The sequence below is a fragment of the Polypterus senegalus genome, chromosome 1 (assembly GCF_016835505.1).
Source record: "Polypterus senegalus isolate Bchr_013 chromosome 1, ASM1683550v1, whole genome shotgun sequence".
Classification (NCBI taxonomy): domain Eukaryota; kingdom Metazoa; phylum Chordata; class Cladistia; order Polypteriformes; family Polypteridae; genus Polypterus; species Polypterus senegalus.
Genome location: NC_053154.1, coordinates 243,062,925 through 243,076,780, shown reverse-complemented (window position 1 = coordinate 243,076,780; position 13,856 = coordinate 243,062,925). Strand labels below are relative to the sequence as shown.

General features: G+C 37.7%; 1 protein-coding gene and 1 long non-coding RNA gene across 2 annotated transcripts in view; one reads left to right on the top strand and one right to left on the bottom strand.

The window, feature by feature from the left end:
- Positions 1-13,856, top strand: part of LOC120540229 — a 96,939-nt gene that overhangs the window by 10,537 nt on the left and 72,546 nt on the right. Inside the window, exon 2 of the long non-coding RNA XR_005635777.1 lies at positions 10,969-11,102. This is a non-coding gene — a long non-coding RNA (uncharacterized LOC120540229). The remainder of the gene's footprint in view (positions 1-10,968; positions 11,103-13,856) is intronic.
- On the bottom strand, positions 8,666-10,019 carry LOC120540221. Its single transcript, XM_039770787.1, has 3 exons — positions 9,718-10,019; positions 9,404-9,593; positions 8,666-9,231 (listed from the first exon to the last, which is right to left on the bottom strand). Exons 1-3 carry the CDS (start codon positions 9,922-9,924, stop codon positions 8,897-8,899), a joined length of 732 nt encoding a protein of 243 aa, XP_039626721.1. The 5' UTR covers positions 9,925-10,019; the 3' UTR covers positions 8,666-8,896.

Genomic DNA, 13,856 nt, shown 5'->3' with positions numbered 1-13,856 from the left:
TATGGCAGTTAACTGCAAGACTGTCAATTTGATAGTGTTCTAAGAATGAACAGAGATGTGAAGAAAATGATCTTTGTACCTATTATCATGGTAAGTAAAATAGTGAAAAATGAATGTTAGTGAGGTCTTCTTCCTGATCAGTTATGATGTTCTTTAATTATATTTGTTCTGTGTAGTAAGAAAGTCTTAGTGTTTCCCTTAATCTGTAATGTCTATAACTGATGTAAGATTCCAGCAAATTACTTAAGAAACCTGGGAAATCTTAAATTGCCTATGCCATGCAATGTATTTTTTGGAAATAGCTTGGTTGGTGACAGAACAGGGTGTGTTGTCCCTCCATTCCAGTGTAATTTTTGACTAGGGGGCTTCTTACCTGGATATGTTTGCCCTGTTTTCATGTTGTGGCTTACTTGTGGTTCTTCAACTTCTTTCAATGGAGGAATGTTTTTTGAAATCTATGTGCTTCTAAATAAGCCTGGTGTGCAGAAGTGTGCAGCACCTCTTCCAGATTTAGTTTCTGGTTTTTGTTTTTTTTTGCATTTTTAATGCTAGGATATTCTTAATTAGCTGTAGCATTGATCTCATCATAAAGAAAGATTCCTCTAAACATTTATCCATTTTTAAGTTTGGACATAGTGGGTTCAGCATATGGTTGTATGGGTGCAGAAATGGCCTTTAACTTCCACATAGACTCTCGTTTACTTCAAAGGTAGTTTAACTTATTCTAATTATGGTACATTATACTCTAACCTAATTTTTAAAAATACATACACTTTATGGGTATCTCCTAATGCAGATTTTATTTAATTTTATTCATTTGCATTTTACTGAAATAAGCAAAATTTTGTTTTTTCTGTCTTTCATGTCAAACTTTCCATGAACTATACAGATTTGACTGGACCTATTTTATTGAAAACCTTCTCATAATCTCCATAAACTATACAAACTTCAGTGGACCTATTTTATTGAAAACCTTCTTTCCAAATTCTTGATACGCAGAACTAAGTCTGTTCTTTATATTTAGAAAAGTAGGTAAGACCAGGACAGCACAGTGGCTTCCTTAGAGCTCCAGACATATCAGTTCAATGCTCAGCCCAGTCTCTCACCGAGAGTATTACTCATTGTCCATGACTCGGGGTTGGGGGTTGGATGTCTTGGTCCACAGAGTCCAGATTGGCTCAGCTTGAAAACAGGTACATGTGTCCTGCAGTGAATTGGATTTCATTTGCAGCTGATTCCTACCCCAAACCTAAAGCTGAAATTATAGTGTGCATCTCCCTCTCTGCAATAGACAAGGTGAGTATACAAGATGGAGGGATATTAGATACTTTATTCAGCAGTTACATTACTTTTTAATTTTGTCTGGATACAATAAGTATTAGTTATAACCCAAAAATGGTGTTTCAGCCTTGTGCCCAATGATTGATGGGATAGGCTCCAGCTGCCCTGCATTCCTGCCATAGATAAGTGGGTTAAGAAAATGGATTGATAGATCATGTCATTGTGATTCAATTGAACCTCATCCTGAGAACAATATGCTTCAGACTCATACTTTAAAGCAGAAGTGGATGGAGCTGTTAAAACCTGAGAAACTAGAATGGATTAAAGCTTGTGAAGAAGTCAGCTTCTTAAATACAGTGGCTGCCAAACACCACCAAATTTGAGGTGGTTTAATCAGTCCTTCTTATGTACTCAATATGGAGAAACATTTCTGGCAAAATCAAAGTATGTAAGTATTACATTATATACAGTAAATACGTATGTGCAGGAAAGTGTTCAGCAACAAAATGAGATACACCTTTTTATATTAGAAGATGAATATATACAGTGTTTTCTTTATTAAATTATGAAGCCAAATGCTTATCTTTAGACTCATCAGATTATTTTGATATTTATAAAGAAAATTTAGTATAGTAATAGTATCCAACTTAGAGGTGAAAATATACATTTTTGCATGAAATGTAGTCTTTTTCATGCTGTTGCTATCCTTTTAAACTTGTCTTCATGGTAATGTTTGAAGAATGTTTTTCCAAATAATTCGCATATGCATCAAATATTGACATTTATCATGGCTATGCTTATTTAGAAAGCAATATCTGCATATCCAGTATGCCTTTCAGATTATGTAATTTAAATAATGTGGGGAACACTTAGCACTACAACAGTGAATATGTAAGTGAATATCACAAAAGAAAATGAGGACAGAATATATATATATATATATAGTATATATATATATATATATATATATATATATATATATATATATATATATATGTGTATATATATATATATATATGTGTATATATATATAATATACACTGCTCACAAAAATTAAAGGAACACTTTAAAGAACCACATTTGATACATCAGATCTCAATATGAAGTTGGATATCTATACAAATAACAACAGGGCAATGTCTTAGGAACAAAAGGATGCCAAGTCTTTTAATGGAAATAAAAGTTTTCTGCCTACAGAGGGCTCAATTGTGTAGACACCCTAAAATCAGAGTGAAATGAAGATGTGGCAGGCTAGTCCATTTTTCAAAACGTAATTTCTGCTACTCAAAATGCTTTTCAGTATCTTGTGTGGCCCCCACGAGCTTGTATGCATGCTTGACAACGTCGGGCATGCTCCTAATGAGACGACGGATGGTGTCTTGTGGCATTTCCTCCCAGATCTGTATGAGGGCATCCCTGAGCTGTTGTACAGTCTGAGGAGCAACCTGGCGGCGCATAATGGACCGAAACATAATGTCCCACAGATGTTCTATTGGGTTTAAGTCAGGGGATCGTGAAGGCCATTCAGTTGTTTCAATTCCTTCATCCTCCAGGTACTGCCTGCATACTCTTGCCACATGAGGCCGGGCATTGTCGTGCATTAGGAGGAAACCAGGACCTACTGCACCAGCGTAGGGTCTGACAATGGGTCCAAGGATTTCATCCTGATACCTAATGGCAGTCAAGGTGTCTTTGTCTAGCTTGTAGAAGTCTGTGCGTCCCTCCATGGATATGCCTCCCCAGACCATCACTGACCCACCACCAAACTGGTCATGCCGAATGATGTTACAGACAGCATAACATTCTCCATGGCTTCTGCAGACCCTTCAACGTCTGTCACATGTGCTCAGGGTGAACCTGCTCTCATCTGTGAAAAACACAGGGTGCCATTGGTGGACCTGACAATTCTGGTATTCTATGGTAAATGCCGATCGAGCTCCACTGCGCTGGGTTGTGAGCACAGGGCCCACTAGAGGACATTGGGCCCTCAGACTACCCTCAAGAAGTCTGTTTCTGATTGTTTGGTCAGAGACATTCACACCAGTGGCCTGCTGGAGGTCATTTTGTAGAGCTCTGGAAATGCTCATCCTGTTTGTCCTTGTTCAAAGGAGCAGATACCAGTCCTGCTGATGGGTTAAGGACCTTCTATGGTCCTGTCCAGCTCTCCTAGACTAACTGCCTGTCTCCTGGAATCTCCTCCATGCCCTTGAGACAGTGCTGGGAGACACTGCAAACCTTCTGGCAATGGCACACATTGATGTGCCATCCTGGAGAAGTTGGATTTCCTGTGCAACCTCTGTAGGGTCCAGGTTTCGCCTCATGCTACCAGTAGTTACACTGACCATAGCGAAATGCAAAACTAGTGAAAAAAACGGTCAGAAAAGATGAGGACGGGAAAATGTCAGTGGCTTCCACCTGTTAAACCATTCCTGTTTTGGGGGTCATCTCATTGTTGCCCCTCTAGTGCATCTGTTGTTAATTTCATTAACAGCAAAGCAGCTGAAACTGATTAACAACCCCCTGTGCTACTTAACTGACCAAATCAATATCCCAGAAGTTTCATTGACTTGATGCTATACTCTGATTGAAAAGTGTTCCTTTAATGTTTTTGAGCAGTATATATATATTTAGCCTGCAAATATGTATTGTACAATATTTTTATCTGTGTACTGTAATGGATGTGGACAAGGGCACTATAGACAATAAAAAGCAGAAAAACATAGCACATCAAGTCTCGAATCCGAGATAGGCGGTGATAACACATCTTATCATGCCAGTGTACAGTATTCCAACACTAACTTTTTAAGGCCTATCATTGCATACCTTGAAAGAGTTATAGGCATGGGCACTTGGGAAAATAGTGACAGTTAAATATTGATGACACTGTTGTTTTCAAAGGCAGTGAAGCCTGGAAGGGTACTGACTAGTACTCTGTTATTGTGAAAGGGGAGCGGCCCTTCTACATTACATGGAGGTCAGGGACGGTGCTTCTGGATTGGCAAACAGGAATTGTGGTTCCATCTTTAAGAAAGGGGACTGGAGGGTGTGTTCCAACTTTAGGGCGATCACACTTTACAGCCTTCCTCGGAGGGCCTATGCCAGGGTTCAAGGAAGGACAGTATGTCTGTTGGTCGAACCTTGGATTGAGGAGGAACAATGTGGATTTTGTCCTAGTTGTGGACCACTGGAGCAGCCTTTTACCCTAGCAAGGATTCCAGAGGCATCATGTGAGTATGCCCAACCTGGACTACCTGTGTTTTTGGTTTTTTTTTTGGACTTGGAAAAAGCATACGACTACGAAGGTTGTGTGGGGGAGGGGTTGGGGGGTACTTCAGGAGTATGGGGCCTGCACAACTGGAGTGAAAGTTTGGTTGACTTTGTGGCAGTAAGTCAAACTTATTCCTGGCCACTTAAACATGTGCCAAGCAATTTTTCTTTCTATGATGAATGGATGGTGTCACTTTATGTAATGTGGCTTCTATGGAAGTACACCCTTAAATTTGGTTTATACTTGCATATGTTTGCATTACGTTCACAGATTTAAAAATATAAGATAATCACAGCAAATTACATAACCTTAAATCATGTACAAGAACATAAATAACAATGTAAACAAACAGTAAAGCAAAAAATTTTTTACTGAATACATTTAATCAAAGTCATACTTATAAATTCTGATTGAATTAATATCAGTAAGATCAGTTAATAATAGAGCAGAGGAAAACTAAAATTTCAATTAATAGAATTCCTGGAAAAAATAAACACCTCAGGGGGGTCTAGATTAATTTGTAATGGGTAAAATCACAATTTTTCTGACCTAAGGCAACTGGTTCTGGGCATTGTTCAAGTTAATACTGTTGTAATATAAAGCTCAAAACGACTGATGAAGAGTTGGGGTCCCATATGGGTAAAACCTGCCAAAGCTCCAATAAATTATCAATAAGCGTTCTTCTACTTATGGTCATTCTATAAAAGTCTTAAGTCCTTCAGGAAGGTGAAATGGGAATGGCAGAGGACAAAGAGATAGGCAGCATTTATCCAGGAACCACAGGTCGTCTTCTGGTTTGGCTGCTTGGGAATGTGAATAATGCAGACATATATGTGATTTTTGTGCCCTCTTCAACAAACCTTCTCTGTGATTAACTTTGTTTAGTTCTAGTGAATAGTCACACATATGGAACTGTCTTAAAGTAAGTCTAGGGCTGTGTAAGTAATTGTTGAATTCTAAAATTTCCAAACAATTTAATGAATAATTAAGAACTATACATACAGTATGTAAATGTACACCCCCTTTCCCAGCCCAGCCAAATACAGCTGGTAGTACTTTTAAATTAAAGTCCTAGCCTATGTAATACTATGAACAGAAATTTTAGAAAAATATCACAGTTCAATTATTGAATTTAATCTTCTGTTCATATCCTGAACAGCACTACAGATGTTAAAATATGCACTAGACAAATCTGGGTTGCCCTAATGCATATTGGAGAATGGTACAGTTGTGCAATGTGTGAAGCACCATTCGCTAAAAAATGCAACATTCTTGGTTTAATTCCTCTAGCTGTTTGATGTCCATGTGAAGTCTGCTTCTCCTTGTATCTATTAGTCGTAATATATCACTCTGTGTGTGTTTTTCACGAATGGTGTTTGTGATGGATTACCACTGCCTGCTGCTGGAGTAGGCAGTTGTCCTCCTGCCGTCCTGTATAGGATAAAGCAGTATGAAAATTGTATGATTTCATGCATATTGGAATGTGTATTGTGTGTCTTTTTTGTTTACTAAAACGACCTGTCAATATGATTAGGTAAAAATAAACCTAAAACGTCTGTATTGCCTTCATGGTTTCTATTTCTCTAAACAATATCATTTTATGACTTTTGGTTATCAGCAGAGGTGTTTATCAGAACAGAAGGATTTTGTATTTTTTTCTTACAGTATGTGGTAAACCATATCACTACCCAGGATCATTAAATTCATATCCAGCATCTGACAATAAAGAGCTTCCCATAATTCATTATTTTGAGGTTTGGTGTTCTGCCTAGAGATGTGTTAATTATGTAATTTAAATGTAGCATTTTCAAACCTGAATCCCAACAACATTTTTTACATATCCTGTTATTATGTTAATTTACACAATACAGTACTAAGTTTTTTTCTGTGAAGTAAATACTTCATTAGGAATTGTACGTTTTCCCATACTGCGTACTTCTTAACACCCACATATATATCTAAAATTTTTACTTTAATGGGTGGCAATAGTGGTGCAGTGGCAACCCTGCTGCCTCACACCAAAGAGACCAGGGTTCATATCCTGGCTGCTTCCTGCAAGGACTTTGAATGTTATCCCTGTGTGGATTTTCCTCCAGGTGCTCCAGTGTTCTTACAAATACATGCAGGTTAGGCGGATGGGTGATTGTAAACTGCCCTCTTATGTGTCTGTGTGTGTGCACACTATGCAATGGGCTGACATCCAGTCAGGGATGTTCTTGCCTTGTGGCCAATGATTGCTGCAGTTGGCTCCAGGTTTCTTGCGACCTTATATTCAATAAGAAGATGGATGGATTTTTCCATTCTATTAATAAAATATAATATTTGTATATATTTCTATATATGCTGTTTTCCACATACCATACCTTCCCAATACTGATTTCTTTTTAGGGATGTCTGTGGGATATTTTGTCATCTGCATGGTATCTTTTATCTTTGTATTACCAGTATATATAAGAAGTTTCTTTTGTTTTTTTCTGAGCAAAATGTACATTCTTACCCTCAAAAATATCAGTTAATAACTGTCAAAATGAGATAAAGCAACAACCTAACTTTAGATATCCAAACAGCTAAGTGAGGTGTATGTTAGTTCATTGCTTTTAGCTATTACATTTGATTATCATGTCATTTAGATATACTGTACATTAGTTCAGTCAGGATATAATATTTGTATTCTGCTTAAGCCAGACTTGTTATGACATGCAGGAATATTTCCCAGCAAAAGTGAACATAACATGGAAACCAAACCTAGACAGAACACTAAATCATCAAAGGGAGCACAAATGTGCACACCAACACCCATGCATGATGACTTGTTTAAATGTGGCTTGTAATCTAATATGGATACTCCTGGTGTTGTGGTGTTCCACCAGACTGAGTTTATATCTAAGCCTAGTTGATCTGTGCATGAGGAATTGGCATGTTACTGTTACCTTCATGTCTACATAAATTTTCCTCACACATTCCATAGAAAGATAGAAACAAAACTCTAAGGGCCGGTTTCCCGTACGGGGATTAAGCCTAGTCGTAGACTAAATGTCATTTTAAACCTGGATTTATTGAAGTAGCTTTCTCACACATGGATTACAATAGTCTCAGACTTGCACTAGTCTTGACTTAAACAATTGGATTTCTAGAAGTAGAATTAGACCTAATCCAGATCTAAATTAAGTCTTAAATTAAACCTGGTCAGAAGCAGGTTTAACCTGAGATTAAAAACTGCTTGCCTCAAGGCTCACGTCCACAGTAGCAAAAAATGGATTACCTTGACTATTTCAATGACAGTAAGAGACCACCACCAAGACCAGAAAGAAGGTTGCTAAAAGACAGGAGCAACCCACTAAATGATTTTGATGATTTACATTTTCTTGACCGTTTCCGTATGTCAAAGGAAAATGCAACAGAAATAATTGGTTTGCTGCAGCCCAAGCTTACAGGTGACTTAGTCAGAGGCACCCCTATTTCTCCTTCCTTACAAATATTAATTACCTTAAGGTTTTGGCATGTGGAACCTACCATCGGGAAACTGGGGATTTGTGTGGTGTAGGTGAATCAACAGTGTGCAAAATAGTACACAAAGTCTGCAGTGCTATATGTGAACTGAAAAAGGATTTCATCAAGTTCCCAAATGCTGCTGAACAGGCCACCTGCAAGGTAGATTTCTATGAATATGGGAACTTCCCTGGAGTCATTGGTTGTATCGATGGCTGCCACATTCCCATCAAGTGTCCCTCTACAGCAGATGCTGAGGAATTCAGAAATCATAAAAATTGGTTTTCAATAAATGTACAAGGAGTGTGCACTCCCACTATGCAGTTCTCCAATATTGTTGCACGCTGGAAAGGTTCAACTCATGACTCAAGGATTTTCCACAACTCCTCTTTATATACTCAGTTTGAAGCAAGACAACACTCTGGAATTCTACTTGGTGACAGTGGGTATGCGAGACAAACTTCTTGTTCACCCCTTATCCCCATCCAGTCAGACCAGAGCAACAGCGCTATAACCAAGCTCACATTCTCACCAGAGGGCTAATAGAGCGCATGTTTGGTGTATGGAAGAATCGCTTCCAGTGTCTCCGAAATACACTGCGGTTTGAACCTAGGAGGTGCTGCATTGTTATTATTGCAACAGCAGTGCTTCATAATTTTCTTAAACGGTGCGGCTGCCCAGACCCTGATATTGAAGATGATGATGACCAACATGTCCCCATCCCTGAGCTAGCCAATGACAGAAATGGACTTGCTTACAGAGATGCTTTTGCTTTGCAGCACTTCTCATAAATGTGCCTTGAATGATACATAAATGATTGGCATAGACAGGTAAAAAATTTCAGGATTTTTTTTTTATTTAACTGAGGTTTGGTTCCAAAGACAATTGACACTGCTGCTGCTTCATCTCTCTCTCTTTCATAGACAACTCAAGATGAAGAATTTTCATTTTGACTTCATGTTCTTCTTTTAAATATTTTAATTTACATTCATGGAACTCTATGGCAAGTTTCTCATGAATGGTCATCCTTTTCCCTCTTGACCTGCTGCCTGGATTAGAGACTGCTGGATGCTGACTAATGCTACCGCAGGAGACTGGATGCTGCTGCATGTTGGTGCTGGCTGCTGATGGATTCATTTGAGCCTCTTGACTGTTCCCTGCGCCCCCCAAGTCCTGGGTGAAGATCAGGTCATCTTTGTATGGAAGAAAAAATCTAGTATTACATTTGACTTCAACAATAAAGGTATTACGTCATTTTTGTTACAAGACATGACTTGCATTTAACTACTGTATGTTGGATGGGATAACACATGTTACTGTAAATGAGACATGTCCTATCAAATGAGTCTTTGAAAGATTCCTCACCTGAACTGTCCAAATGGTCATCATCTGGAATACCTTCCAGGGGTTGCTGACTTTCAATAATCCCAGCCAACAAGTCCCCCAACTCCTCTGTGTCTGGTGGAACTGGAAGTCCCCCACCTGTCTTGAAACGCTCTTGACGCGTAGCAGCAGTTGTTTTTTTCAGGTTTATTTTTATGTTTTTCCACAGGACCTTTACAAGATAATATACACTCTGAAGTTGGAGTTCTACATAATATTGTTTTCTTTTTACATTTCATTGATGAAAACATTTATAATTTACTGATTTGTAAGAATGGGGCAACAATAAATCATACCTGAACTTGTTGGAGTGTCCGTTTGGTTACTTTTTCATTTGAGTTGAATTCATTCAATATGGAAATCCATGCTTTCTTCTTCTTGTTTTCTGTACCTGAATCATGCTGTTTGTTTTCAATTACAGGATAGTTTGATACAATTTGTTTAAAAAGGGTCTTCTCAAATTCACTGAAGTTTTTTGAGCGTTTTCTTTTGTCTTTATCCATTTTTTGGTTAAGTGTAATGACTCCTGTTCCACACACTCCTTAAGACTAATGAATTACAAGTATTCCATACCAGGTTTTTATAGCAACCTCTCTTTAGCCACATGTGCATGCCATTAATCTAATCGGGTTTCCAAAAGATGATCTCACTTGTCCTTGATTACCTTAATCTGAGACTCTGTAGTCTAGAACTAGTTAATCCAAATTTAAGCAACATCTCAGAAAGTCAGTTGTTTAGTGTGGATTAATTTAAGTAGAATTAGCCTAGTCCTGGTTTATTTTAAGCCCTTAACGGGAAACTGGGCCTAAATGTACATACAGTAGTACAAACTGGGAGGAAGATTTTATAGCCTGCACATTACAAAAAACTTTAGCATATTAAAATTACTATGTTAAATCAATATCTTTTTGAAAGAATGGAACTTAAGAATAGTAGTTTTGAAGTACTATATTTTGAAGTATTTTTGTCCTCAGCCTCAATTTAAATGGTACAATGAATCCTGAAAGAGAACAGTAAAAAGCTAATAGTAAATCAGTATTCGTTAAAAGTTAGGTACAGTGCCTGAAGATATGAGAGATATTTTACTGATTCCAGTGTTTATCAGGCAGTAACCCCAGTCATGTCAAGCCTTCTGTAGGCTACAGTATCTTTTTGTGGATTTGTATCCAAGGCCTGATTGTTAACTTTGTGCCCACATTCTGCCCACATCTGCTTGGATCTTTCAATAGATCTGCTTGGGCCTCAATAGATGTTCATGTATGAGAGTGATTGTGTAAATTGTTGGGCCCTGTTACTAACTGGTTTCCCATTCTGGGTTGGTTTGTCCAAGCACTTGAGTCTGCCAGTCCTCTACAACTCTTTGATTAAGTACTGCAGGCTTGAGAATATTTGCTTTGCATGTCAATGAAACATCCTGTAGAATCTTGTTGAAGTTGCCACAATATTAGTTTTTCTAAGGGCTTCTTCCTAGCCTTGACATAGTACTACCTTATTGTATTGCTTTTTGAAGAAATATTTCTTCTACATGTTTGTGTTTTCACCAATAGGAAAAATCTACATTTCTGGATGAGCCTTTAGTGCTATGATTGTCCTCCGGAATTTATTAACATGATGGTCAGCTACTTCTCTCTACAACAGGGTGAAAATCATTGTCTTGCCTACAAACCCATAACCCAAACTGGTAAGTGTTTGAATTTTAAGGGTTAAATTAGGAACATAGTTGAAGTATCAAAGGAAAATTCAAGCCTAAGAAACGGAAACTACGATTCAGAATGACAAGAATGAAATGTTGATACAGTATTGCAATCTAAATAACGACTGATATACAGGTGGTAATTAGATGACTGAAGTTCATGAGATAGCTGATTATCATTCAACAACAGACCATACAAGTAGACAGAGTATAACACATTATCATGTACTGTATGTGTAGTATGTGTATGAATTAGATAGTACATGTTGCACTTGTTAGCTTTTTTTTTAATCAGTTTTTGCTGAGACTTAGTAAAGTAAAATATCTGAGGTGACATCTATCCAAAATTCTGAATTTGGTTTAGCTAGCAGTATGTGCCTGCATGAGGATATTGCAGATTTTACTGGATTTTTTGAGGAAAAGCAATCTTTTCATGAAAATTAGTTTTTTACTTTAAAATTTTCGTTGCTTGACACAATTTGCCACATTCATCCCAGATTAGTACATTTGTAAGCAATTACAGTTTGAACCTCTTTAAAAATCAGGAAAAGACATTGGTGTTCTGTGGTGACCCTTGATATCCCTGCTATTTTGTTCAGGAAAGCTCTCTAGATTTTAGAATCTACAGTGAACAAGCTCTTACCATTCACCAGTATGATCAACATTTGCATGCTCCATGGTGTATTGATCAGTCCTCATAGTGGATCACTGTGGCTGATTGGTACAGTACAGCGGAAATCTAGGAGTAAAATTTAGATTTTCCTTTCTCTGAATTTAATTTGTAAAAATGTAAATCTATATAGAGTATTGGTTGGTTAAAAACAGGGCCGCTGCTGGCCAAATGGGTGCCCTAAGCAGAAATTTACTTTTGTGCCCCCTCCCCCAAATATTACAGAAGTAAAAATAAAATAATAAAAAAAACACATACTATAGGGGCCAAAATAGAACTTTATTCAAATAAAAGTAAAAACATAAATAAATTGTATCATTTATAAATTACAATTGTAGCTCTACAGCAAAAAATACAAACTAAAATTACACTTTAAATAAAACATTTATAATAAATAAAATAAACAATAATAAACTGAAATAAAATCAACACTGTCATCTGCTGGAGCTTTCCAAAGTTCAAAATTTACAAAGGCACACTTCTGCTTTTTCTTGAGGCAAAGTCGTAAATGAGCTTTTCATATGATAAGGCCTTTGCTAATTCAGAGTTGATGCTGACAATTGCCAGACCACTCATGCGCTCTTGTGCCATAGATGAGCGCAAGTACGTTTTGATGAGCTTCATTTTAGAAAAACTTCGCTCAGCAGAGGCAACAGTTACAGGGAGCGTCACTGCTATGCGCAGAGCAATCCAGAGATTTGGGTACATGCACGGGCTTCATCTTGGGCTTTTTTTCGTTTCTCGGCGCCGGACTGTTGATGTCTCTTTCCAGGAGCAGGCATATTGTTCAATTATTATCATTTTTGGCCAAATAGGCAGCCGTAACAGAGGTGAGGGCGCGCGCGTCATCACGTGTGCTTAGCCTACTCTGCGTTCACCGTAAAATGCAATATATACGTTTATATTTTTGTTTATTTGTATATGTATATTATTAATATTAATTTATTATTATAATATATAAAACATTTTTTGAGCAGCTGAGATGGTGCCCCCCTGGGACTTGGTGTCCCACGCAGACTGCGTACTCTGCGTATAGGGAGCGACGGTACTGGTTAAAAAGGAGGCAATGGCACAGGAAAAAAGAGAGAGAGAGAGAGAGAGAAACATGCACTGGCACTTTCTAAATATTTTTTCTTCCACGTGTGATGTATGTGTGTTCTATACATCTTTTAATATCCTTGAAGGAACAATAGTCAAGGTAAACAGTGAAGAAAAAAGATAAATGCAATCCTGAAGGAACTGGGTGACATTCCCCAGGATTCTACATGTCAGTAGGTACAGTTGCAAAGGATTTTTGACCCCGTATACAAATAATACTTGCTGGCCAATAGAGGGCAGCACATAGTCCTTGGTGAAAATAAAATGAGGCACTTTCATATGTAAAGACGGGAAATAATTTATCTCCTCCTGTGTAGATGGCAGGACAAAGTTCTGGCCACCAAGATGAGAAAGACAATGAGAGAAAACATATTGGTGGCAAAACAATTACTGCAATGAATTAAAAATCAGCATAAGAAAACAATGTAAAACAAACTCGGCAGCTTCTCTAACTAGAGTATACTTAGTAAAATAATTAGTCTTTAGTCTTGATTTAAATGATGAGACCCCTTTTTTGCAAATTCCAGTCATTCAGTTTCACAGCTTAAATGGCAACATTAACCTCAAATTCCTGTTCTTATCAGATAGAAATGGAAATCCTCATGGTTCTTTATAGCTGTACCTTATCTGCTTCAAGGTCTGACAAGTTCTGCAATCAGAGACACTGTTCTCTATGCCACTGTTCTCCATGCCACAGCAAATTCCTGTAGAATTTGTGCCCATTCTGTTAGCTTGAACAAGTCCGGCTATTCTCCCATGACCTTTCACATTAACAAAATGTTTTTTCTTATTGACCTGCTATTCACTTAATGTGTTTGTTGTATTTTAGCCAGCCAGTCTGTTTTGTTCATTTTTGGTTCCTTTGTTTATGCTAATATTGATGTTCATCTAGTTTCTATGTATCTGTGTATCTTTATTTATGTTAAATGTGTTTTGTGAGCGGTTCCTCAAAAGGTGGCCACCTGCCTATTACT